The following is a 27,675-nucleotide window of genomic DNA, read 5'->3' on the forward strand; positions in this document are numbered from 1 at the left end:
TAATGCCAGCCATGATTCCTATTATACTGAAGATTATATGAAGCAGGTTAGGATTTTATATATCTGCAGAAAGTTTAGCTACATGTGTTCAAACAGCTGAAATACAGCTAGTGATGCTGCTGACGTCATCACGTCTCAGTGTTTCAGTTTCCTGTTTGTCCCTTCACATTAAAGCTCCAATCCAATCCAATCCAATCCCCTTTATTTATATAGCACAATTTTAGCAAACACAAGGTTTCCAAAGTGCTGCACAAACAATAAATACATAACACAATACAAAGCGATGTAGTAAACAATAGATCAGTAAGATGCAATAAGATAAAATAAATTAAAAATGGGATAAAATAAATAAAATGTACTGCCCGCACAAAATAAAATATGCATGAATACAATAAAAACTCCACCATCATGTCTGTTCGTTTCGTTTGTCACTTCACATTGAAGCTCCACCATCATGTCTCAGTGTTTCTGTTTCTTGTTTGTCCCTTCACATTAAAGCTCCACCATCAGCTCCAGTCATTAAACCACTTCATCCTCATTGGGTCTCTGAATCCCTCAAGGAAACATTGTTTCAAACTCAAGCTCCGACTCTGTCTTCTTCTTCTACTTACATACAGGCCACACTGGCTGCAGGTTCCCTACATGCTCTCAGATATAGATCTATAGTTATAGTTATATATAGTGATGTGACTCTGAGGGAACACACTCAGATATATATATATATATATATATATATATACACACACACATATATATATATAGTGATGTGACTCTCAGCTGCAACACAAACACCTCTGGATATTTATTAACTTCAACATACTTTCAACTCCGCTCAGTTTGTTACATGTTCTCCAGCTGTGAGCAGAGGTTATTTTTAATGGAATATTATACATATATGTAGCGTCCTGAACGCAGAATGCGTTAAATAAACTTTATCGAGTCTGTTTTTCAGAGTATATCATTTGAAAAATTAGTAAATATAAATTTGATTTCATAACAAGGAAATATAAATTAATATATAAATATATGTTAATATAAATGAATATATACTATTAAGTAAAATTAATTCTACAAGTGTTTAAAAGTAATTCTATTTTAATATATCATAAATTAATATACGTTAGTAAATATAAATGTATAATATATAGAGTAATATATAAAGTGAATATGAAGAGATGTATGATAACAGACACACAGGGACTCAGTGATAATAAAGTTTATTAATAAAGTGCAGCTCAGGAGTCGTCAGCGTGTTTGTGGCGTTTTGCCCACGGACACTCAACGTTCTGCTTCCAGCTCGCCTCCTGCGTGTCGTACACTTCCTGTGTGTTTACATCATATTATTGACATTATTAAACATTAGAAATACATGAAAAGTATAGAGTGTATAGTTTATGTAAGAGATCATGTTTGTGCCGTACCTTTTTCCAGATGGGGACGTGGGCCTTCAGCTGGCTGACGGCATGCTCCACCGCCTGCTGGGCGTCCTGACGGTGAGGGGACGACACTGCCGCCACCACACTGGCCCCGCCCACCTCCACCCACCTGAGACACAAGGACAGGTGAGAGGAAAGGTGAGTGGACAGGTAGAGGACAGGTGAGTGGAAAAGACAGGTAGAGGACAGGTGAGTGGAAAAGACAGGTAGAGGACAGGTGAGTGGAAAAGACAGGTAGAGGACAGGTGAGTGGTCGGGTGAGGACAGGTAGAGGAAAGGTGAGTGGACGGGTGAGAGGAAAGGTGAGTAGACAGGTGAGTGGACGGGTGAGAGGAAAGGTGAGTGGACAGGTAGAGGACGGGTGAGTAGACAGGTGAGAGGACAGGTGAGAGGAAAGGTGAGTAGACAGGTAGAGGACAGGTGAGTAGACAGGTGAGAGGACAGGTAGAGGACAGGTGAGTGGACAGGTGAGAGGACAGGTAGAGGACAGGTGAGAGGAAAGGTGAGTGGACAGGTGAGAGGACAGGTAGAGGACAGGTGAGTGGACGGGTGAGAGGAAAGGTGAGTGGACAGGTAGAGGACAGGTGAGTGGACGGGTGAGAGGAAAGGTGAGTGGACAGGTAGAGGACAGGTAGAGGACAGGTGAGCGGACAGGGGAGAGGACAGGAAAAGGATAAGAAAAGGACAGGTAGAGGACAGGTGAGAGGACAAGACAGGACAACTTCTTTCACCTCTAGCATCAAATCAGCTAAAACCACATACTATCATGACAAGATCTGCAAAGCCACAGATGCTCGGAAAATGTTCTCAGCTTTCAACTTGTTCCTCTATCAGTGCTCGGCCCTCTTCTCTTCTCAATCTACACACCTCACAGTGTGAAAGGGTCAAAGTTATGAGCCCAAATCGGTAAACGTCCTCTTTTCTGTCTATATAACGTTATATATAACTTTATTGACACGTTGCCGTGAATACGCATTGCTCTGCTTCTCTCCTGATGACGGCTCGCCTTGTTAGTGACCTGTCAATCAAAGGTAGCCCCGCCCCAAATCATACGATTCTTTATCTTCTATTTTCTTCTAAATGGGGCCATTATTAGAACTATTGACATCAAATTGTTTTGAAGATGATTTTTTACTAGCGATTGAGACCATAGTGTTGTCCTGAAAAAATGTTCTGAGGTAATAAATCAAGTGAGAAGTTTTCAAATTTTGTACTGAAATGAATGGACAGATTTTTTTTGCAAACTTAGTGCCCCCTGCTGGAATTTTTCGTAGAATGCAGCTTAACCCTTGTGTGATGTTCATATTGTTGTTACTCAGCCAGTGTTTGTGGGTCTGATGGACCGTTGCATTTTGTGGCTTTTAATGCCTCACAATCAAATACTTTTATGTTAAAATACTGAACAGATGATGCACAACACAAGCTGAACACATGAACACAGAGTAAACATATCAGTCAAGACAGACTGAACATCAATTTCCACACTTCTATTAGCCCCGGGTCCAGTGGACCCAGACATCTTATATGTAATAGAAATGTGTAGGGGGGTTGTATGGTGTGTGGTCATTAAATATGTATTCCGATATATGTTCTTCACAGAAAATGAGCCAAAGTCAGTGAGTCTCAGTTCGAAAAATTAATTAATTGTATCTTTTTTTCTTTTAATAAAAAATGAAAACGGGTCCCACAGACCCGAACACCACACAAGGGTTAAGACACTTCCTGGTTGGCCTCCATGCTCAGACACGGAGATTGCCGCCTGGTCGATTTGCCCTATACAACATCAGGAAGATCAGACCCTACCTGACGAGCATCATCACAACTCCTGTTTCAGGTCCTTGTGTTATCACGTTTAGACTATTGCAACTCTCTACTGGCAGGTCTTCCTGCTGCACCACCAAGCCTCTGCAGATCCTTCTGGTCTTCAACCAGCCCAGGAGAGCACTCTTGATCTACACAGATGAAACGATAAGTATCACACTGACACTACGCTACGTCCTGATGGACTCAGACTGAACCACGGCTCTGACTCTGCTATGTTTCTTGACTTCATCCTTGCTTGTGTTGTATTAACTCTCATTTGTACGTCGCTTTGGATCAAAGCGTCTGATGAACGACATTGTAGAATTGTAGGACAGGAAGAGGACAGATGTGTGGACAGGTAGAGGACAGGTAGAGGACAGGTGGAGGACGGGTGTTCTGACCCCAGCCGGTGGTGGATGCAGACATGTGTGACGGCGGGCCAGCGCTGTCTGATGTCGGCGCTCAGCGTCCTCAGCTCTGATTGGACCATGGGCTCATAGGCCTCGTACTCCAGACCAATCACCTTCCTGCCATCCAGTTGGTCCTGCCGGGTCGTTCCTGCACACACATATTATAAACATTACACACACACACACACACAAAATATTTAGTGTTTAAATACTTCTGCTGATAATACTTCTGCTGATAATAAATAAACCTATAAAAAGTGAAATGGCTCCGCAGGACGGGCTGCTGACGGCGTCCACCACCTCCTGTACAGACAGCCAATCACGGCTCAGCTTGAAGACATCTCTGCCCTCTGATTGGCTCATCTGATTCACCCAGAAACACATAAATAATAAATAAATAAACAGTGTGAAAAATACATTTTATTTAGGACATATCTTCATTTTCTTACTTATTTATTTACATTTCTATTAATTTTCCCATTTAAATGTATTTATTTACTGAATTTTACTTTTTAATTGATGTTTTTGTATTTATCCTTATTTATTTTATTTACATTCCTGATGGTTGTATATTTAAATACAACAGTTTTAGAAAACAATATATGAATTAATAACTTTAAAATAATTTTAAAATACATTTTAAATAGATGGGAAAAAGGCAAAAATAGTTGAAACAATTAGAAATTAAACACAAACTTCAATAAACTCAAATAGGAACATAAATAGATACAATCAATAAACAGATAAAACATTAATGAATGAAGTAAATATAAGATAAATCAATTTATGTCACATTTTATCAGTCCATAATTAATCATTGCTATTAACATTACCATAATTATTATTATTACCATTATTATTTCCATTATTATTATTATTATTATGGTTGTTATTACCATTATTATTATTTTTATTATTACCACCACCATTATTATTATTATTATTGTAATAACTGATTTATTTTTAATATTATTTTTATTTATCAAGTCTTTTATTTTGGTAGCTTCTGTCCTCCATCAATAAATAAACATCATGCCAAAGAAATTAGACATTGTTTTATTGATTAGAACTTTTTAATAAAATAGTAATAAAAGTTCATATTTTCTTTGTTTTTGTCTTTTTCTCATTTTCATTATTATTCTGATGTGGAACAGAACTTTATATCTTAATAAATAAAAACGGACCGTGTTTATCCTCCGCTGAGAGGTGGCACCACGGCAATCTCGTCCCCGTCTCCCAGGTTAACCAGCTGGTCGCCGATGGCAACGTACTGCTGACGCACCGCCAAGACCACCTGATGCTGCAGGACACTCAACCTACACACACACACACACTAAATAAATAACTATATCTAACAATGTCAAGTTTAATGTGAGAGAAACTGAGGATTTACAGACAGACAGACAGACAGAGCAGAGACAAGGTGTCTCTTGTCCAGGTACGTGATATGCTTGAACAACAGAAAACTTTTTTCACTGAACTGCTAGAGCAGCAAGAACGCAATTTGAAGAGCTGCATGCAAATCTTGGTAGATGCATCAAACGTCCATTCCCAAAGCTTTCAGTGAATATTTCCATGTCAACTCACAATTACAATTACAATACTAGACAACTGACCAGATTTCACCTCCTCACTATCTACTACCCTCGGTCAATTCTCCTTAAAATACAGAGGATCAATACTCTGGAATGATCAGTTTAATAGTTCAATACAGTTTTCCTCTCAACACATACAAGAGCAGTTTAGGTGCTCTGATGCTCAACACACATACACAGATGCATGCACACACACGCATTTCTACACTTTTGTTTTATTTGACTTATTATTATAATTTAGCTTTATTTTTATGGTAATTTTTTTTCTATTTCATAGTTACTTGTTTTTAATTTAACTTGTGAATTTTAATATAGGTAGAGGCCTGTAGAAGCCCTGTTGGGTTTCTTGCCGCTACCTTGCACCTTCCTTTTGTTGTTATTTCTTTGTCCATTTCTTTTTGTCGTATAATTGTGCAAAATATTTTAAAAAAATTCAAACTTCGAACTATTTCTTTCAGGATTTATTTATTTTTACTGTTTGTCTCGGTACCTCGGGTGTTGCCTTAGCAACAGGCTCCACAGGTCCTGGCTGCTGATTGGTGTTGGCACGTCACTAAGCTCCTCCTCCCTGACCCCGGTCAGCTCCACACTCTGAGCGAAGTACAGCACACACACCTGCACACACACACACAAAGACACACACACACACACACACACACACACACACACAGACACAGACATTTAACTTTCTGTTTTAATAAATAAAAGTGATTAAATATCATCTTTTTATTTTTTTAATCTTTTAAACATTTAATATACAAACTACATCGAATTTAATCAGTGAAGTTAAAAAATCTTTCATTACTCCTGATGCTACACATGAAGTTTGAAGTATGTTTATTTATAACAATGTTATTATCAGATATTATTATCTGATATTATAGGAACTGACCTGGACCCTGACCTGGCCTCTGACCTGGACCCTGACCTGGACCCTGACCTGGCCTCTGACCTGGCCTCTGACCTGGACCCTGACCTGGACCCTGACCTGGACCCTGACCTGGACCCTGACCTGGACTCTGATCTGGACCCTGACCTGGACCCTGACTCGGGCAGCAGTCTTCTTCCCTCGTGCTTCTCACGAGGGTCTGACTCTCAGACGGTCACCAAACACTGATCTCAGCTTCAGCCGATCTTCATTTGAAAGTTCTCAAATTTTAACATTTCTTATCTAAACAACAAACTCTTTCTGTAAACTACGAGTTGCAACTAGTTTTTATATCAGGAAATAACCTGGCTTTGATTCTGCGTCCACATCACTGACCAGCACGCGTTTGAAATGTATATATTGATTATATATTGACTCCATATTGACTCCAGCTGGATGCAGCGCGGCGTTAAATTCAGAGTAAATGTTAGAGGAGTCTGGCGTCGGGAGCGCGCCCAGTGCCGGTCCTGTTCTGGACCTGGTGGACTCACCCGGGCGGTCATGGAGAATCTGGAGCAGCTGAAAAAGTGAAGGAACTTCAGGATCTGAACTCGGACGGTTTCTGCGTCCGGTCCTCCTCCGCCCCTTCTTCTTCTTCTTCTTCTTCTTCTCCTTTTTCTTCTTCTTCTTCTTCTTCACGTTTTATGGCGGTTGAACAACAAAATGCGCGCTGCCGCCGCCAGCCGGAAAGGAGCGGAACAACATGTAAAACATATTAATTAAATCTTTAGAAGGCTCCTGAAACAATCAATAATAAATATATTAATAATATCAGTGTGACGTCACAGTAAAAGCAGCAGCAGACAGCTTCAGCACGCTTTAATACCTATTAACAAATCTTCACCACACAGACACACATTGTTTATATTTTTAATGTTTTTTGTCAGTTTTCTGTTCTTGTTTCTTTATTTATGATGCTGTTTTTGACTCAATCTGTTTTCTTTGTTGTTGTAAAGCAGATTAATCTGAATAAAAATATTATTTTTGGCATAAAACTGAATAAATAAAATCAACATGAAGTAAAAAAAATATATATATCTACATGTTGGACAACAAACTGACAAACAGAAAGAACACATAAAACTACCATCACTAGAATAAAAATGTTGGATAATCTCCTGAAACAAACTAGAGACCTAGAGCATTCAGAGGATGGATGGCGTAGACACTAGATTCACAAAAAGCAGCAACACAACACAAGTGCTGCCATACAATCAAACAAAATACACAAATAAATTGTCAAATGTTTCTGAAACAGTATCACAGCAGGATTTTTCTCTCTTGGAGTCTGAATGATTCTGGAGTTTAAACATTTTTATCCCTTCTAGAATAAAAAAAAAAAACGGCTTAATGTATCCCTTAATGTGTAAAACAAACGGTATGAACCCATGATAAATAATTGAGCATCAGAATGGATTGCAGTCAACAGTCATAGTCAATGCTCTTAACCCTTAAACCACTAGTCCAGTGGGTCATTGTTCAGAAAGGCCAACATCTCAGTCTTTCTCTGACGAGGCATTGACAGCAGAAATGTACTGAAATTACTGATTCACTTCATAGTTTTCATGTTGGCTTCATGGGTAAATATTGATTGATTTGCTCTGGCAGCAAGGGGAAACCAACAGACCAGGAGCATTTATCAGTGAACGTGGAGACGATTAATAAGTTCCAAACACACTCACAGCAGGACGTTTGTGTGATTCAAACAGCTGTTCATGCAGAAAACGATTCACAAACACAACAAAAATAGACTTGACATGTACAAAAACGCTTCTAAAAAGGCTTCCAGTGGGGAGTGACAGTTACAGTTGTAAAACAGTCTGTGTGGCTCTAAAAGTGTTTTCTGTTGACACCGGGTGGTCTGCGTCACAGTGTTGAGGAGGATAAACAGTGAAGTAACAAGTCAGTGTTTCACTGTTTCACAACGGATTGCTTTTTCACACAGATCCAGTCTACACACTAGCCTGGGTATACCCAGACTGCCTTGCGAGTTCGATTTCATTTCGAACTGCCAAAGGGTCTGGAAACCAGAGAGGTTTCTTAGCCCTGTTTTAGGGATCCAATCACAGAGCGGGGAGGGACGGCAAGACGATGACGCGTACTACCCGGCAGACGGAAGCTTGTAGTTTTCTTACGGATCCAACATGGCTGCTGCAGACGCGAAACTCTCTTTAGCTGTAGGTGGTGTTTTAAATAGTTTAGAGCGAAAGTTGAAAGGCGAAAGGTCTCTCGGCGGCTCCACTGTCCCCCGGCTCGTAGCCAGATCACCGGCTTTAAGTTAGCGGGGCTAATGGGCGCTAACGTAATGCCGGTGATCTGGCTCCGAGCCGGGGGACAGCGGAGCCGCCGAGAGACCCGCAGCAGCTTGTTTATTACCCATAAAATCAGTGGATGTGTGTGGCTGAATGACATGAGGGGGAATAAAGCGTGAAAATAAATAATCTTGCAGAAAGCGAGAACTGGCGAAGCAACGCAGCAGCAACACTCTCTCACAGACACACACACAACAAACATCCATCTCTGTTGCTCTACTACGTCATCTGGTATAACTGATCTGATTGGCTAAGAGCTACCTACAGACGCTTTGATAGACATTCTAAGCGGCCAATAAACGGCTCCGGAGGATCGTAAACCACACCTCCTCTACGGAGAAATTAATGGCTGGTTTCCAGACTAAATCTCATTTGAGATTAGTCTGGTGTTAGCCAGGCTATCTACACACTGTAAAACTCTTCAATCTTAAACTCACCAGGAAGATGGTTATTATTGATACTCCCTGAAACTACCGCTGATTGTTTTGGTGGTTGAGTAGCGCAGAAGAGTCATTTCTCTCAGCCAGGTGACACACACACTACACCTGTAACATGTTGGCCACATACAGTACCCGCACTGACCAAATGTGGTCAGCCACCTCCTGGATTTCAACCCAGTCTTGTTACTTTTCTGTAAATGATTTAAGTTCTTCCTTCATCATCACCAACTGATCAGTGACCTTCTGACAGCGATCAGCTGACTGGATGATGCCTTGTGTTAACTCTCTGTCCTGTTCACGGGTCGCAGTGAGTCTGACGACTGACACAAGGATCTTCATCATTTCACGGATCACCCTCACCACTGAGACAGTAACCTCCAAAACTTGTTCACTAGTTTTCCTCAGCTGAGACACTCGTCTTAGAATCCACTGAAAGTCCTCCAGAAATGCCAGAATCCATACAGCCCTGACTTTGGATGGTACTTCCTTCAGCTTTTCACATTCAGTCTTTATTTTTTTCAGGTCGTTCTTCAGAGGTTCAACGATCTCTGTGAACTCTTTCCCCAGCTCTTCTACCTCCTTAGCACCTCTGTCCTCTTTCATTGTTTTTGTGACGTTTTCCTGAACAGCAGCAGCAGCAGCTGCAGTAACAGCTGCTGCTGCTGTTACAGCTGCTAACCCCAGCCCCCCAGTGATCGGAGTTGTAAGGAGCATGAGGACGACTCCTACTGCAACAGTTATTCCAGCTCCTCCAACAACAGCTTCTACTTTTCTGATTTTATCTGTTCTCTTCTGCACCTTTCTTACTTGCTCAGAGATTTTCTGAAACTCTCCTACAATCTCTCTCATCCTGGGTTCTCTGCTGTCAAACTCTCTGTTGAAAGAAGCTGCATGTTTCCTCAATTCAGAAAAATAAGGAGGTAGTTCTATACTCCCTCTTCTTCTCCGTACTGAGGGCATTAATTCAGACAGATCAGAATGTAACCTCCTTCTTGGCGCTGAGGACATTTTGAGGAGTTTCCTGCTGACTGGATGTGTTGAGGAGTTTCCTGCTGACTGGATGTGTTGAACAGTTTCCTGCTGACTGGATGTGTTGAACAGTTTCCTGTGGACTGGATGTGTTGAGGAGTTTCTTGTGTGATTAAAGTGTGATGAGCTGATCAGAGGCTCTGTGGAGACAAGAAGAGATCAGAATCACTAAATGTTGTTATTTCCATCTGTTTACATGGACAAATGTAATTTCCACCGGGTGCGGAACAGCTGCGCTGCTTTTTTTGCTCCGTCCTGATTAGTGGCAGCGATCAGCTCCGGTGACTGCGGCACAGCCGTTCCGTGGCCGGTGGAAGTCAGGCTTCACAGATCAGCTTCACACCCTCCTGCTCATCCCTAAAGGTTTCCCCTTCACCTGCCTCGTCAGCCCAACTCTCCTCACCTTTTCACTCAGCTGCCTCAGATCACCAGTCACCGTACTATATAAGCCCCTCCTAGCCCCACCATGCAAGACTTTCCAGCACTCTCCCTTGGACTGCTTACCTGTTGCCGACCCAGCCTGCCTCTGACTCCCCTCCGTCCTCTGTTCCCAGCTAAACACCTTGTCTGATTTACGAGCCATCTCCAGACCCACAGAGAATGTGAACTGTGCTGTCTCTAACCTATCTGCTGGTGATCCTCTGTCTTGGACAAGTGATGTCAATACAAACTGTGATTGGTGTCAGTTGAACTGCAGTTGGGTCCAAATCAGACCCGTTACAAACAATCTGAAAAGTAGGATTTGGTGGAAATAATATGAATAATTAATTCAAGTCATTGAAAAGTTGAATAATACCAATAATAAATATAACATGTGAAATATATTTAGGTTAATTGAAGAGCTGACGATACACTGCAATGGTGGCTTAAAGGGTGAAGATAAAGTTGAACTAGTAGGAAAAGGTCATGGTTGAGTAGAACAGGAGAAAAAAACCCATCCTTACAGCATCGGGCACTTAAAAGCATATAAGGCACTTACAGTGGCAAGTTCAGCAGCTAACATTCAGCTGTAATGTGTAACTGGTGTGGTGAGGACCCAACAGCAGCACAAAGACTGCAGGAACAGTTGATAATGACTTTCATTCCTGGCAGCAGCAAAAAGTTTCGCAACAGGTATTACGATCAATACAGTAAATGAAAAATGAATAAATACAAATAATACAATGAGCCTGTAACACTTACAGACATTATAAAACAGACTTCCTGAGTGCTGGAGATGTATCCTACCTGTGTTTGTGCAGGTGAAGCAGCACGGAGCACACGTCCCAGCTGAAGTCTGGAACTGATTAGCTGCTGGGTTGAAGGTCCACAAAACGCCCCGTAAATAAACAAAGCAACAGTGTGAATCACAGCAAAAGGTTAAGAAAGGACTTGTCAAGCTGCTGAGACTCAGCTGAAACTGAAACTGTACTTTAAAGAATCCACACTGTGGACCTGAGAGCAGACTGATGGATCCATTATTAATCATCTGTAGAATTATTATTATTATTATTATTAAAGTCTGTGAACTGTCCGTCACAGAGGAGAAAACAATCCTGAACTTCCTGTTCAGATTTAATGACTTGACTTTGTTTCCTCTCAGGATTCTATTCTACTAAACACTAAAGTATGTTGAAGATTAAGCAGTGAGCCACATGGACACAGAATAAGTCAAACACACAGAACAGACTGATTCAGGAGTTATTGATCCTGACCCTCAGGAGGCTCTGATGCCTTTTACTGAATAGTTCATCAATCAATCAAATCAAATCAAATTTACTTTATTTATTCCCAAGGGGAAATTCAGTTAGTCTGGTAACTCTGGAAGAATGAGACAGCCTGATGGCTGTAGGAGAGAAGGATCTTTTGTATCTCTCCGTCCTCCAACGGAGAGAGAGAAGACGATCACTGCTGTTTTTTTGGTCCTTCGAGGTGTTGTGTAGCAGATGATCCGGGTATTTCAAGATGGCCTCAAACATCTTGTCATATAAAACTGGATCAACAATAACTTCCTGCAAAGAGGAGAGCAGGGTGATGTCAAAGCAGCCCGGCATGGTAAATATGGTATTTAAGGTATTTATGGTATTCATGGTAATTATGGTATTTATTAGGGCCTCGGGGCAATCGCACCGAGCATTGGTCCCATACAGCAATAGCTGTAGGGACCAGTGCTGCACTACTGCTATACTGTGGATTTTTTCTTCTTCCTCTTCCGGACTTCTTCCGTCCCGCTACTAGTCCTACAACTTGAAGTTGCAGGACAAATTATATATCAAAACGTGCGATTTGATCGGGATCGGTGTGCTATTACTTTTCTCGACAGAATACGAAAACTGCACAAAATTTTGCATTGAAAAGAATGGGAAGGCCGAAAAAAATGAGCTAAAAAGAACAATAATTGGAGATTTTTAAACGCCATAGAGACGTAGGAAAATTAGTCTTCTCCCTCACAATCCTCTGGTTAAGCTGTCAGAGTTATAGTTTGGGCGTAGGACGCACAGATGCGCCACCAACACGCACCAACAGCCTCATTGGATCCCATATTAAAAACGCAGGAAGATTTCTGAGAATGGGAGATGTAACAATTTTTTTAGATCGCTCAAACAAAGCTATTTTTTCATTTTTCTTTAAAAAAAAACCCATATGTAGACGTTCAGGAAGAACTCAGGACGCTCAAAGTGAAGTCGGATCAATGATAGGTATTATGGTTTTGCCAAAAACTTTTTGTCCAAGGCCAGAAATTCCAGTCTGTCCACCTCTGTTACGGAATATTCGGCAGTTGGTGGCAGTTAATTCTGTTGATTGCTCTGCTCTGATTGCCTTTGATCTTTGATGTGATTACAGTTACAGATACACACACACACACACGCGCGTATGCGCGCACACTCCTCTAGATACACATGCTTCAAACACACACACGCACGCACGCACATACACACACACAGGTAATTTTATGTGATTATAATTACACACATACATACACACACACACACACACAGGTAACTTTATGCGATTTTCGTTACACACACAACGGAATGCTTGTTGTAGGTGTGCTCCTTGTATATTATATGGTATTTTAACATTACTAGTTAATTGTTTGAAATCTCTGAAGAATCTCATCATAGTGTACACACACCGGCAGTAGCCCCCGTGGCCCTTTCACAATTTCCCCAGAGGAAATTTTCTAGTTGTATCTGTAATTTAAGGTATTTATGGTATTTAAATTATTCATGGTATTTATTGTTTTTATGTTTTTTAAGGTATTTATCCATAAGATCACACTGAAGGTGGAGGCATGCTACCATATGGACACCCTGAGGCTGCATAATATTTGTATCTTTGCATTCAAGAGATGATTGGCACCTCAAATGTTTGGGTGCAAAAGAAATTTAAAACATTTCGGACTGGAGATGAATTTCAGATAAAGTTTAGCTTGTTCTGTTCAGTTCTGAACATGTGGATGAATCAATAAACATCTTGTCCTCCTGAGTATCTTCTGTGCTTTATGCTTTTATTTTCAGTGATGTCACTGAAACTCAATCTGCCCGAGTCTCTGTTGTAACATTAAAATATTATGTTTATATGAACTTCTCACCAACAACAAGCACATTTCAACAATAATTTATTTTATATTAAAACCATCAATTTCCCCCAAAACATGAAAAAACATTTCATGAAAGTAAAAATACATTTTATATAATTTCAACTTTTAAATACTTCATTAATGTTTTAATAAATCTGTTTAAACAAAATAGAGAATTTCTAAATTAGAAAAAATAAAAGATTCATATAGATTCATAAAGATTCACCAAGATTAAAAAATGTTCCCTTTTCACAGCAAAACATTGAGTATTTAAACAAACATTAAACCCAAATAAAAAACATTTATCAATTAAAATTCAATCAGAAACACAGACAGACAGACAGACAGACAGACAGTCAGACAGACACAGATAGACAGACAGACACACACACACACACACACACACACACACACACACACACACACACACACACACTCCCAGTTAAAGACTTGTTTATGTTTCAGTGTTTTGCCAGATATTTTTCTTCATTTGATAAAATAATCTAATCTAATAATCTCTGTTTCTGTGTTTGACCTAAAGAACATAAAGAATAAAGAACAAAGAGCTACAGCAGCGACTGTTTCCTGACCAATCAAAGAGCTCCGAGCCTGAGAGCTGAGGCCTGACTGCATAGAAGTGTATGTGAAAAGAGTTTGTGTTTAATGGAAACTACCTAATCTGGGATTATGTGCAAGTTTCTTTTTGTGTTGGTTCTCTAAATTTGCAACTTTTGCGATTATTTTTGAGTCAGCGCTGCAGCTCTTTATGTTCCATATTAAATATTGTCTCATTTTATTGAGCTACTGACTCAAAACCACTTCTGTCCAGTTTTTAAAAAAAAAATAAATTCCTCCCAGCAGATACTTTTATTTTTTTGTAAATTTATATATGTATTTAAAAATAACTGTATTATATTCTTTGTGCATTTTAATAGTGTTTTCCCTTTTTTTCCCGTTTGTTTTCCTGCATTAAGATATTTTTGTGTTTTTATCTTTTAATTATTTAACATTTTTTAGAAAAAATGATTCCTCTTTAACTTGAACCTGCTTCATTTAAAGTTTTAGACATTTGTCATGTGACCCGTTACGCAGATTCTGATTGGCTCGCTGTGACGTTTTCTAATAAACGAGCAAATTACGCTTGAATTTAAACTTTTTGTTTTTCAGTCGAGTTCCAGTCGGAAGGCGCTGATTTCCATTGGTCGCAGGCGGGTGATGCGTGGCGACTGCTGTTGCTGGGCAGATTCCGGCGGGTCATGTTGTCGCAGCAGCGTGAGCGCCGAGCGGCGCAGCGAGCGCAGCGGCAGCGGAGAGAACACGGCGTCCAGGTCCACCTGCTCACAAATAACAAGAATAAAATAATGAGTAAATATCATAATAATAACCATGGAGAAATGAATGAATTAATAAATAAAATTCATAATAAATTAATTTTTAAATTATACATTAAACAGATTATAAATATAAAAAGTAGTAATGGTATTTAAAATTATAAATGAAATACATAAATAATCATAATAATATATGAACTAATCAATAAAATCAGTCCAGAAAAGACGTGAAAATAAACAGTTTAAATTAAAGATAAAAGATAATTCGGATAAAAACATGAAAGAAAACTTTTTCTTTTTCAAAAGTTTTCATCAAAAACACTTTTATCATTAAATAATTTAAAGGAAAAGAAACTTCAGAAGGTCACCCGCTGGCACCATCAGCTGTGCATGTGGTCCCCATAACATTACAAACATCTTATTGATCCAGGGACTAATAGGATTTCAGTGATTGAGTCTCTTAACAGTTGCAGGCTCTCCTCTGTTGAGTTGCTGTCATTCCAGGGGACACTGCTGTCACATCTAAACTTTCGTCATAGTTTCACAATTCATTTTCTGGATTATACGCCATTTCATGTTCTGGACTGTGTTTTTATTCCTTTTCATATCTGTGTGTGTCCTTAAGAGGTGAGTGCAGTGTTGGTTTGTTTCTGTGTGTTTGGTCGCCCTGTTTTAATTTCTTATCCTTATTCTTGTATCATGAGTAGATTGTTCAGTTTATTTTCATGTCTATAATCAATATATTTATAGTTTATGTCAGACTTTTCCCTCCCGTTAAGTTGCACTGTGAGCGCTGACGCGTCTATACGCGTTTTTACCATATCATATTGTTTATTCATTACTGTTTCAGATGTCTAAACTTTCATATTTGTTTACATATTTGTTTTTCTCTTTTCAGTTACCACATAAATATCTATGTATGCATACAATATCTGATTCTAAAATAAACAAGTGATCATAAAGAGTGTGAGAGTGTCACTGGAGCGGACAACAACACCTCTTTTATAGAAACTATAATAATTCTAAATAAATAATAATAATAATGTGTGTGTGTTGTGTTCACCTCCTCGTGCATGCTCCATGTGCACTCCAGCGGTGGCTCAGGGGCGGAGCTACAGTCGAAGCCCTTCCTGTGGAGGAGGAGCGCCACTTCCTGTGATGGACTTCCTGCTTCCTGTTTACCAAAAACACAAACAAACAAACAAACAAACAAACAAACATGAAAATGTTTTAATATTAATTTCACATTTTTCTGATGGGAACATGATGAAAAGGACCGTCGTAAATCTGATGATCAATTCTGTTAAATTCATGTTAGAACGAGTCCAGATGAGTCCAGGTGAGTCCGGGTGAGTCCGGGTGAGTCCGGGTGAGAACAGGTGAGTCGGGGTGAGTCAGGGCGTTACCTGTCGGTCCTCCAGCGTCCTCAGGTTCAGCAGGTGAAGGTCACACGGCAGCGACGAGTGCAGCGGCAGGAAGGGGCGGAGCTTGGGCACCTGGCTGTTGTCGGGGATAACCATGGTGATTGGAGGGTGGCTGAGGGAGAGCGAGGTCAGGTGGGCGAGCAGCGATAGGTGTTCCACTGAGGCTCCCTTCACTTCCTGTCAGGAGGAAAAAATTAAGAAATAAAATAAACAGAAAAACAAATATAAGAAATCATTAAGAAATAATGGAAAACTAGTAAAATCAAAATAATTTAATATAAAAAGATAAAGATAATATTTATAAGAATAGACAAAAGAATAAATTTAACAAATTAATCATAAATAAATCATTAAATTCATTATTTATTAAATGCGTTCACTGATGGAATTACAGCTCATCACATGACGGGTTTAAGGACCGTTGGAAATCTCTGAAGCTGAACCCCTCACCTGAGCCCCGCCCCTCCTGTCCTCCAGCAGCAGGTGGTAGAGACTTGCTGTTAGCTTGTTGTCTGTGACGCCCTGACCGAGGCCGCGGTTATCGTCCTGCTGCAGCCGCCGGTCCAACACCACCTCCAGCTCACCTGCACTCACAGAGGTCAGAGGTCACCGGAGGTCAGGGGAGACACGAGGTAACAGAAACACAGAGTGCCTGCAAGTGATTGGCCGATGCAGTATCGGATTTACCTGAAAGCTTTTTATTTGACATATTTGTCATGATGATACACATAAACAGTAACTATGACTCACCGGGTCTGAGCGATGCCACCGCCTGACTCTGCGCCGCCAGCAGAGTCATACGGGACACAGTGTCCTGCAGGAACGCCGCGGTGGTCATCGGGTAAAAGTTCGCCTGCAGCGGGAGCTTCGCCAGAGTCCGTCGCTGCTGCATCTGCACCAACAATCAATAACCAGTCAATGATCAATCAATAACCTGTCAATAACCAGTCAATGATCAATCAATAACCAGTCAATAACCAGTCAATAACCAGTCAATAACAAGTCAATGATCAATCAATAACCAGTCAATAACTAGTCAATAACCAGTTAATAACCAGTCAATGATCAATCAATAACCATTCAATGATCAATCATTAACCAGTCAATAACCATTTAATGATCACTCAATGATCAATCAATAACCAGTCAATAACTAGTCGATAACCAGTCAATGATCAGTCAATACCCAGTCATTTATCAATCAATAACCAGTCAATAACCAGTCAATGATCAGTCAATAACCAGTCAATGATCAATCAATAACCAGTCAATAATTACTCAATGATCAATCAATAACCAGTCAATGATCAATCAATAACCAATCAAAGATCAATCAATATCCAATCAATAGTCAATAATCAGTCAATAACCAGTCAATAATAACTCAATGATCAATCAATAAATAGTCAATAACTAGTCAATGACCAGTTAATGATCAGTCAATGATCAGTCAATAACCAATCAATGATTAATCAATAACCAGTCAATGATCAATCAATAACCAGTCAATAATCACTCAATAACCAGTCATTAAACAATCAATAACCAGTCAATGATCAATCAATGATCAGTCAATAACCAGTCAATGATCAAACAATGATCAGTCAATAACAAGTTATTAATCAATCAATAACCAGTCAATGACCAATCAATAATCAACCAATGATCAGTCAATAACTTATTAATCAATCAATGACCAATCAATGATCAATCAATAACCAGTCAATAACTAGTCAATAACCAGTCAATGATCAATCAATGATCAGTCAAAAAAACATTCAATAACTAGTCAATAATCAATCAGTGATCAATAGAGAATGTGTTATTCATCAAACATTGTGACAACACGGCGCGGTGTGAGTTGATTGGCTTACGGACCTGGAAGCCGTTGAGATCGGAGTAGAATCGGTTGCCACTGGCGACGCCGCTGACGAGCCGCATGGCGAGCTCTCTGTTGACCTCTGACCTGATGTCCACCATGTTGGAGATCTCCAGGGACCTCCCAGCATGCCCTGGGGCAGACAGTCTCTGTTATGGATTACTGATTATTGGTTTAATTGAACAGGTTAATTAACAAGCTTGTTACCGTCTAGGTGGAACAGTCGCAGCGTGTGGGTGAAGTGACGGAAACAGGAAGTGATGTCAGAGAACACCGGACCTCTGGTGACACGGACCAGGGGGGGCTCCGAGGACGAGTAGACCTGAGGGGCAGAACGGACCGGTTCAGGGTCTGGTCCTGGTCCTGGTCCTGGTAATGGTTCTGGTCCTGTCTAGTTTTGCTTCTGACTAGTTCTAGTTCTGGCTCTGACTAGTTCTGGTCCTGATCCTGGTTCTGACTAGTTCTGGTACTGACTAGTTCTGGTTCTGACTAGTTCTAGTTCTGGTTCTCACTAGTTCTGGTCCTGGTTCTGACTAGTTCTGGTTCTGACTAGATCTAGTTCTGACTAGTTCTAGTTCTGGTTCTGACTAGTTCTGGTTCAGGTACTGTCAAGTTCTGGTCCTGGTCCTGTCTTGTTCTGGTTCTGACTAGTTCTCGTCCTTGTCCTGGTTCTGACTAGTTCTGGTTCTGACTAATCCTGGTCCTAGTCCTGGTCTTGGTCTTACCTGACCACCCTCCTCCCCTGGCAGGAACAGGTACGCTCCACTCTTGTCCCGGTTCGCTCCGGTTCTGGTTCCGTACCACAGGAACTGGACCTGGACCTGACGGACCAGACCGGACTGCAGACGCAGCTTCTGGATTTCAAAATAAAACATTTAATTAAAGTCGGTTTATAATAACAATAAATTACTTTAAACAGAAAATAAATATTAAATAATTTTAAGAATAATAATCAAAATCAATAATTGGATTTAAAATAAGATAAATCAGAATATTTCAAAATATAATAATTTATTTCAACTGTATCATTTTCAAACTATATTTAATAGTCTTATATTTTATTTTGTGCTTCAGTGGAAATTAAACTTTTTTCTTGATTCATTAATAAAAAATCTCTATTTTTCCATCTTCTTTTCTTTTCTCTCTTTTTCTAAATTACCAAAATGTCACAGTTTTTTTAATTACTTTAGGAAAAATAAATGTATTTATACATTTATTTATTCTGTAAAATATATTTTCATTGTTTTTATCTGATTAATGCGTCTGAATCATCGAGTGTATAAATTGTTAGAATAGAGTCTCTTATTTTGAAAACACTGACCTGCAGCAGGCCGGTCTCGGGGGAACTCCATATTTGGATGTGGTTGTTGCTAAGCGACAGGGGGGCGTCGGCCTCAGCTCCCTGTGGGTGGGACACCTTGAAGTGTTCAGCCTGGACGGTCGGCGGGTCGCCACGGCGATGGAAGGTGTAGTGAGCACGGTGGGTGGAGCCAGGGGAGGCCCTGGTCACATGGTACACAACGAGCGCCAGTGGGGGAAGTTCGGCCACAAAGTCGAGCTGCAACATCACAGGGGTGGGGCTTAGGAGGATAATGGAGGACACCAAACGAGAAAAAACTTCTTAATTTCTTGTTTATTTTACCTGGAATGACTCTGTGGACGCCCGGCTGGGCTCAGCCCACACCGCAGATATCTGAGCAGCCATTGGTCGGCCCGTTTCTGCGTCAACAACACGAGCATCCGGAGCATCAACGACCACGCTGACGACCGTCGAACGCCACTGCTCCGTCGGGTTAAAGACGACCAGCGACCTGAAACACAAACAACCACATTTATTATTAGATTAACTGAAATAATAAATAGCATCTGTTAGCTTAGCATCAACAAGTTTAATCATACTAACTGAAATAATAGCATCTGTTAGCTTAGCATCATCAAGTCTAATTATATTAGCTGAAATCATAAATAGCATCTGTTATCTTAGCATCATCAGAAGTTTCCCTCTCATTATAAACTGAATGCTAGAAAGCTGAAAGCTAGTCTTTGATGCTACTTCCTATTTGGATTGGAGTTTCTGCTGTTAGTAAATAGTAATTGACTCTGCCTCTCCGTCTCCAAGCCCCGCCCCTCACCTGGGCTCGTTACGGAGGGTGAACGGAATCTTCTGCGGCAGAGCGTCCTGCGATGACATCACGTCGTCCTGACAACACATCACAGTATTTACATGTTACATTTATTACATATTTTATATTATTAGTTTTGTCATCTCGAGGTCAAAGGTCACCGTTAGCATGAAGGGCTTTGATTGGTCGTGGTGGTACTGGCTCTTGTCCAATAGGAGCAGCCAGTGGGCGGAGCTCTGCAGCACCTGGTGCAGGTTCAGGATCGACTGAAATAACCTGAACAAGAAAACTAAAATTATTTTCACAATAAAAGAGATTTTATTGATTTAATTAAAACTAGAAACTTTATTTAAAACACTGTTAATGAGTTTAATGCGGTTAATGCTAAAGCTAAATGAATGGGTTTGATGGGGAGCTAATGCTAACAGCTCACGCTAAGCAGGGCGGTACCTGTTACCGCCGCCGGCGCTGACGTCCTTCAACGGAGAGCATGGAGGGACAAAAGACAAAACACATGCTAACGCTAATGACGCTAAAGAGTTCCAGATGCTGACAGTTATTTGTGATAATCTCTAAATATAAAGAATAATTTCAAACCTTCATAAAGAAACTGAAACACATTTAAAGTTTAGAGTTTAAAAGGAAACAACATGTTAGCAACACTTCTCCATGCTAACAGGAAGAACATTTATTTTTTAGAGCGTAAATGAAAAATGTTTATAAGTTCAAATAAATTATTCTGGAAATGTTCACTCTTTATGCCTCACCATGCTAACATGCTAACAGGCTAATAAAGTATTTCCTGATTGAAGCTAACATGCTAACAAAAAGTAGCCACCTGGTGCCGTAGTCGACCACCACGGGGTCGCGGGCTGTGCCGGTGACGGCGTCGTGGTGCTGGAACAGCGCCAGGCTCCGCCTCCCCGCAGTCAGACGCCCGAAGTGTTCGCTCGCTGGGAAGCCCTCCGGCAGCCGGCCGTCGCCACGGAAACGCCGCATTTCAGCCAACGCCAAGCTGAAGAGGATTTCTGTTGCTCTGCAGAGAGACGACAACAGAAGCCCGACCGAGTTCACGGTTCAATAACAACTTATGAATGAATTAAATTAGTTACAGTAAAAAGTACAATAAAGACAAAGCCTGAACTTAGTATGACCTCAGTATGACCTCAGTATGAACTTAGTATGACCCCAGTATGACCTCAGTATGAACTTAGTATGACCCCAGTATGACCTCAGTATGACCTCATGGTGACCTCAGTATGACCTCAGTATGACCTCAGTACCTGAGCGTGGCCTCCAGCGTCCTGTCGAGCCGTTTGTAGAACGGTCTGGAGGTGAAGTATCCGCTCCAGTAGTGGTCGTCTCGGTCGGCGTACGTAAAGAAGTCGCCGCGCAGTGTGGGCAGCGAGTCGCCGGCGGTGCTCAGACGGCGCTGAAGAGCCTGGAAGTAATCTGACAGCGTCCCGAAACGAGCCTGAAGACACCAAGAAGAAGAATCTGTTAATAACTGATAATGTTTTATATTATTCTCACATTTTATTTTTAGTTCAGGATCAACAGTCAGAGTTTGTTTTATGTATTTATACATTTTTAATATTCTTTATTAGTGATGTTTGAACTTCATATATCCGTCTTTTAACTGTGTTAATTTATTGTATTTTTTTCTTTATATTTATTAGTTATTTGTAATATTTGTTCTTGTTTCTGAGTCATAAAATAAATTATAACGCAGATAACGCAGCTCGAATAAAGAAATTCTTATTTCATCTCAGACAGACAGCTTGATAAATAAAAACAGAAACTCTGTCCCCCAGGCCCTCAGGACCCGCCCCTCATGCCCAGCCACGCCCCCTCCCCGGTCACCTTGACGTGGAGCTCAGGGTGCTTGTCGAAGTAGTCGAACAGCTTCTGGTAGTTGGTGAACTGGGCGTCCCACTCGCTGGCGTCAACGAAGCGGAAGTCGTCACCGAGCGGGACAAACAGGACGGGCGAGCGGAAGAGGCGGGACTTCTGTCGGTACTGGTCCAATAGGACGCCGGCTCTACAGGGACAGACACATCTTAGAACTCCATTCAGAAAGCAGCCGATTTAAGGAAACACTTTGTTCTTAATTAACATTAATAATAATAACAATTGATGTCTCCTTGGCCCCGCCCCCTACTGACCTCTCCTTGATGTTCTGCTCTGTGATTGGCTGCGGCGGAATCCTCCACGGGCAGAAGACCCGCCCCCCCGGCAGGCGGTGGAAGTCAAACTGGCAGCACACTGCTGGGTTCGGACCGCACGTGTGCGGCACATCGTAGCTGTAGAATGGCATCATGTGACATGTGATGTCACTGCGGGGGGAGGAGTCTGACACCGGAAGTGGGTGGAGTTAAAGAAACAATAAAATACATTTACTCTGAGAAATTAAAAACGTTTCTTCTCAACCAGTTTATTTTAATAAAACTTTCATTTTTTCTATGAAAGAATATTTTTCCCTTTTTCAAAATCATGTTTTTTTTTGTTTTTTTTATTTTAATAATTTGTACTATATTTGCTCAAATTATTATAATTAAAATGTAATTAAAATATAATTTCTGTCAAAATATTTGTCAATATTTTTCTTTTACTGATCATATCTTTCATATTTAAATTTAACTCAATTCATGTATGTGTATTTTTTAGACATACTTTTATTTATTAAAATGTATATTTCTAAATATCTCTCACATTATGTTTCGTTAGAATCACTGTTATTAAAATGTTAATAAAAGTAATTTCTGTTGTTATTTTTTCAATTTATCTTAACTTAATTTAAAGGTTTATTCTCTTGTTATTTTAATGTATTTTATTAGTTTTACAGTATAATTGTGTTTCTGATTACCCCAGCTCTGTCGCCATAGAAACTCCAGCGTCTGTTGCTGGGCGAAGTGCTTCTTGACGGCGTAGTGAACGCGCTGGATGACCATGTTGCTAAGCCCCGCCCCCTTCAGCAGGTAGGCCATGGAGGGGGAGTGGCCAAACGGGTCGATGGCCCAACCACTGCTGGGAGACACACCTGCAGAGAGACAGATAGGTGAGACAGACAGTCAGACAGACAGGGACAGACAGACAGACAGGGACAGACAGACAGACAGGTACCCAGGTGTCTCTCCATCCACTGGTGTCCCTCCATCAGCTGGTCCAGTAGAGCGTAGTAATGTGAGTTGGCCTCGTCGGCCATCACCCAGCCCCCTGTCACCAGCTCCAGCTGCCCCGCCCCCAGAAGGCTGGCCAATCACAGAGCAGCACAGAAATATATTTAGCTTCAATTAATGCACTGCAAAATAGAGGTGTCTAAAAACGAGATAAAAACACTAAATCTGAGAGAAATGATCTTGCTGCATGGACAGATAATTTCACTTGACAAGACTTCTTGAATTAAAATTATTAAATCTAGAAATAAGCATGTTGAACACTTAAAATAAGAAATTAACTCTTAAAACAAGATAATTTATCTGACTCTTCTAAGTTTTTTTTATCTTGGTAAGAACCAAATAATTTGTGTGAAGTAATTTAAATTACTAACAAAGAATAAAAATAACTTTAAGTTAAATAAATGAATGAAGAGTGTTGTTACCGTCTGACCGTCTCTCTCTGCTTCTCGCTGATGTCGTTCCACCACTTAGAGAAATAACTGATCTCTGCCCAGATCATCTTCCTCCTGGTACAGGGAGAGAGAGACAGGCAGGGGGTGAGACGGACAGAGAGACAGAGAGGCAGACAGACAGAGAGACAGAGGGAGAGGGTGAGACAGGCAGAGAGACAGGAGGTCAGACTCCGATCTGCATCAGGCAAACAGCTGGAGACTCCCACCCTGCGTGGGTCAAATCGCCTCAAAACCACTTCCAGACTTTTCTCTGTCAAAAGAGTAATGTAAGTAATGTAATGAGACAGAGAGAGAGATAGACAGACAGGATGTGAGACAGGTACCTGCTGTCTTCAGTCAGTTTGATCAGCATGTTGTTGAGGATGTGTTTCGTCTGGTCATCATAGTAACGGTCAAACGTCTTCAGCCAGCCTGAAAGACACACACACACACACACACACACACACACACACACACACACACACACACAGTGTAAATACTTTATTAAATGGATGTAGGTGCATTTTAACCTTTGTGGATTTAACCTTGCTAATTGTGTTCTGGTTAAGTCAATGCTTCTGGTGTTGCTGTATTGTTGCTGGCTGTTCTTTAGACTTTGAGTTGTCTTTTGTTTTGATTATTGGGGCTAATTTACCTTTTAGGAGCTTTTGTTCCCTAGTTTCTGTGGGGGTGTTTTTTTCTGTTTAAATCCTAGGCAGTAGGTCCAAAGTAGGCTGCTGTTGACTGCTCTTGGTTTCATCTTACTTCCTCCTTTACTTGACCATGACGACTTTCTCAATTCTGGTTCGAGTGTCTACTCGTAGATACTTTAAACCACGATCATGCTAATGTACTTATCGCAATCTTGTACAGCCCACTGGCTCTGCACATACTCAGCACCTTGTCAAAGGTGGTCTTTGGAACTGCCAGTCTGCCGTAAGACTGAGTTCATCTCTGGCTTCGATGCCCACCGATCACTGGACTTTCTTGGCCTCACTGAGACGTGGTTTACACCAACCAACTCTTCCACTCCTGCAGCTCTTTCTGCTGCCTCTCCCATGCCTAGACCCACAGTCCTTTGAATTCCATGCTGTAACCATAACCATCATTATGTGCGGTCTCACCGGGGTCGTTGTGTGAATGAGGAACCAGGAAAACTTCCAGTGGCTGCTTATCCCACTCGTTGCCTTGGTAACGGATGTCAAAGCCTTGTTTCCAGGCGCCGCCATCAGCGTTATCGAATGGCAGAAGGTCGTAAACATCCAGCAGCTGAAAATACACAGAAACTTTTACTTTGAAAACACATGTGTACTTCCTGTTGAATTTTTTATTAATTAAAAATAAAAAATATATTTTTATTTTAAATGTACTTAAAAATATTTCACAAATATTAATATCTTATATTAATTTATATAATATAAATAATATAAATATTAAAACTACAGAATAAACTACTTAACTACAAACAGCTGTTTGTTTTCATTCATGTTTTTTTCTTTATTTTATATATTTGTGTTATCACAAATGGATTGTGACTCTGCTGTTAGCATTATGCTAAGCTAACCTGCACGCCGTCCTTCATCTCTTCGGCCAATCGGCAGCCAGGCAGCACGGCAGGCTGGCGGTGGGCTGAGTCAGAGCTGACGTTGGCCCTGCCCCCTGGCTCCCCTGATGCTTTGCTGCGGATCAAAGCGTCTCGCAGCGTAGCAACCAGACGGTTGTTGTCGCTAAGGAGACGCTCCAACCTGTCAATCTTCTCCTGGAGGCGGTACAAATCCTGCAGACGGAGAAGCTGATTGGTTAATAAAAACGTAATGATCCTCCCGATTTAATAAATAAACTATATATAAAATATTTAAAATGTTAAAAAAATATGGAGAGTGTTTATTAAAATGTGTAAAAGAAATAAATACAAACAAAAAAAATAAGTGAAAATTTATAAACAGAATTGACATGAACAATAACAAAAATAAATGAATCTGATGTTGTATAAAAATAATATTTGGTGGAATAATAAAACTCACCTCGTCAACCTGTCCACTAGGTGTGTTCCCGCGCTGCTGAAGCTCGGCTCCCTGCATCAGCTCCAGCATGCGGTACAGTGACATCACCGCCACACAGAAGACTCCGCCCACCAGCACGGCGAGCAGCCGACTCCTCTTCATCACAACCTGGACAACAACAAAAACAACATATACATCATTAACAAATAATCTACATCTCAGTAATAATAGTCTTGTTTTATAATAAATACATAAATAAAGACATAAATAAATACATGAATATATAAATAAATGAATGAATGAATTAATTAATCAATAAATAAATAAGCTGTAGCAGATTGAAGCATTTTGTAGAATAAATGATGATTTTATCTTTAACTCAACGTTCAGATTTATTGGAAATGTTTGTCAACAATCAGACAGAAAAGCTGGAATATTCTTCTTTAACCAGGATTAAATAAATAATACGTTGTAATAAAGTTATTGTCTCACAACATCCTGGTGGAAACACTGAAACTCTTGTATTTATATTTATTACATTTATTTCAAATGTATTATCTTCTTGTTAACTGATGTTTTCTAAAAATAAAATAAACACTAAAAATAATTCACTCTTGATCTACACAGATGAAACGATAAGTATTGCACTGACCGCTCAGTGACCTAAAAGCACTTGTGTCCTAATGGACTCAAACTTAATCCACGGCACTTACTCTATTTTTTTTACTTAATCTTTGCTTGTGTTGTAATACTCTCATTTTGTACGTCGCTTTGGATAAAAGCGTCTGCTAAATGACATTGTAAAATTGTAGAATATGAATAATGAAATAATATGAATAATAATATAATATATGTCATAATATATAATATGAACAATAATATAATAGGAATAATAAACTATATTAGTAATAATATGAGTAATAATATAATAATAAATTATATATATATATATATATATATATATATATATATATATATATATATATAAATATAGTATAAACTCTTTGTTTAGTCTAAGTAATAACATATAAGTAATAATATGTAATATATGTAAGTGGTTATTTGTGAATTTTTACTGCTGTAAAGTTTTGTTAAACTAATTTTATCTGCTTTTTATTCAATAAAAACATCATAATAAATAATTGACTCTAAATCAAAGTGACAGGATGTTTCTGTAATGAAGTCAGATTATTTTTAATAATTCGCTGAGTGTGTGTCACGAATAATCTCCCCTGTAGGTCAAACGGCTGAAAAGATAAAATTAATAAACTTTATATTTAAGCATTTAAACAGACCTGACTTTACTTCCGTGTCGCCAAGCGCTCCGATGCATAGACATATGTCTATGCTCCGATGAGTCTCCGCTCTGTTACCTGCTCGGTGACGCCACTGTCTGCTCAGTTTCACGCTGAAAGCGGCATGGAAAAAAAAGTTTTTATTGTTTTTATTTTAATAAAATTTATAAAGTTCGTCGCTTCGCAGCGCGAGCTCCCTGTCTGCTGCTGCGCATGCGCACTGACTTTTGTTTTGCTTCCGGTTGGTTTCAGCTGACTCAGCGCTGCAGGACTTCCGGTCATGACATGACGTCATATCCGCAGCAAAAGACTCAATCATTTATTATTTATGTTTATGTTTTTTACAATAAAGAAGATTATATCCTCCGAAAAACACTCATTAATATCATAAATAAATACATATAATATACAAATATATATATATATTTATTTATAATATAAATATATATATATATATATATATATATATATAGTATTTGAATAAATAAATAGATA

At 39.9% G+C, this 27,675-nt stretch overlaps 4 protein-coding genes across 4 annotated transcripts; all 4 read right to left on the bottom strand.

Annotated features, from left to right (window-relative positions):
* Nucleotides 1-1,202: 1,202 nt before the first annotated feature.
* On the bottom strand, nt 1,203-4,012 carry LOC131992468 (molybdopterin synthase catalytic subunit). The gene is made up of 4 exons (XM_059358065.1): nt 3,898-4,012; nt 3,641-3,797; nt 1,422-1,545; nt 1,203-1,322 (listed from the first exon to the last, which is right to left on the bottom strand). The coding sequence occupies exons 1-4, from the start codon at nt 4,010-4,012 to the stop codon at nt 1,236-1,238; spliced, it is 483 nt and encodes a 160-aa protein (XP_059214048.1). The 3' UTR covers nt 1,203-1,235.
* An 820-nt stretch (nt 4,013-4,832) lies between these two features.
* LOC131992469 (molybdopterin synthase sulfur carrier subunit) lies at nt 4,833-6,777 on the bottom strand. Its single transcript, XM_059358066.1, has 3 exons — nt 6,664-6,777; nt 5,735-5,859; nt 4,833-4,965 (listed from the first exon to the last, which is right to left on the bottom strand). The coding sequence occupies exons 1-3, from the start codon at nt 6,673-6,675 to the stop codon at nt 4,839-4,841; spliced, it is 264 nt and encodes an 87-aa protein (XP_059214049.1). The 5' UTR covers nt 6,676-6,777; the 3' UTR covers nt 4,833-4,838.
* Nucleotides 6,778-8,532: 1,755 nt separating this feature from the next.
* Nucleotides 8,533-13,404, bottom strand: LOC131992467 (uncharacterized). The gene is made up of 2 exons (XM_059358064.1): nt 11,181-13,404; nt 8,533-10,093 (listed from the first exon to the last, which is right to left on the bottom strand). The coding sequence occupies exons 1-2, from the start codon at nt 11,419-11,421 to the stop codon at nt 9,108-9,110; spliced, it is 1,227 nt and encodes a 408-aa protein (XP_059214047.1). The 5' UTR covers nt 11,422-13,404; the 3' UTR covers nt 8,533-9,107.
* Nucleotides 13,405-14,517: 1,113 nt separating this feature from the next.
* man2a1 (mannosidase, alpha, class 2A, member 1) lies at nt 14,518-27,386 on the bottom strand. The gene is made up of 24 exons (XM_059358063.1): nt 27,181-27,386; nt 25,907-26,053; nt 25,447-25,659; nt 25,007-25,151; nt 24,227-24,314; nt 23,874-23,957; nt 23,396-23,523; nt 23,139-23,312; nt 22,438-22,624; nt 22,136-22,313; nt 21,556-21,746; nt 21,111-21,308; nt 20,434-20,548; nt 20,282-20,349; nt 19,792-19,960; nt 19,471-19,707; nt 18,875-19,003; nt 18,357-18,471; nt 18,149-18,282; nt 17,021-17,162; nt 16,721-16,854; nt 16,253-16,447; nt 15,910-16,020; nt 14,518-14,849 (listed from the first exon to the last, which is right to left on the bottom strand). Exons 2-24 carry the CDS (start codon nt 26,045-26,047, stop codon nt 14,679-14,681), a joined length of 3,447 nt encoding a protein of 1,148 aa, XP_059214046.1. The 5' UTR covers nt 26,048-26,053; nt 27,181-27,386; the 3' UTR covers nt 14,518-14,678.
* Nucleotides 27,387-27,675: the final 289 nt, after the last annotated feature.

Source organism: Centropristis striata, chromosome 19 (genome assembly GCF_030273125.1).
Source record: "Centropristis striata isolate RG_2023a ecotype Rhode Island chromosome 19, C.striata_1.0, whole genome shotgun sequence".
In the NCBI taxonomy this organism is placed as follows: domain Eukaryota; kingdom Metazoa; phylum Chordata; class Actinopteri; order Perciformes; family Serranidae; genus Centropristis; species Centropristis striata.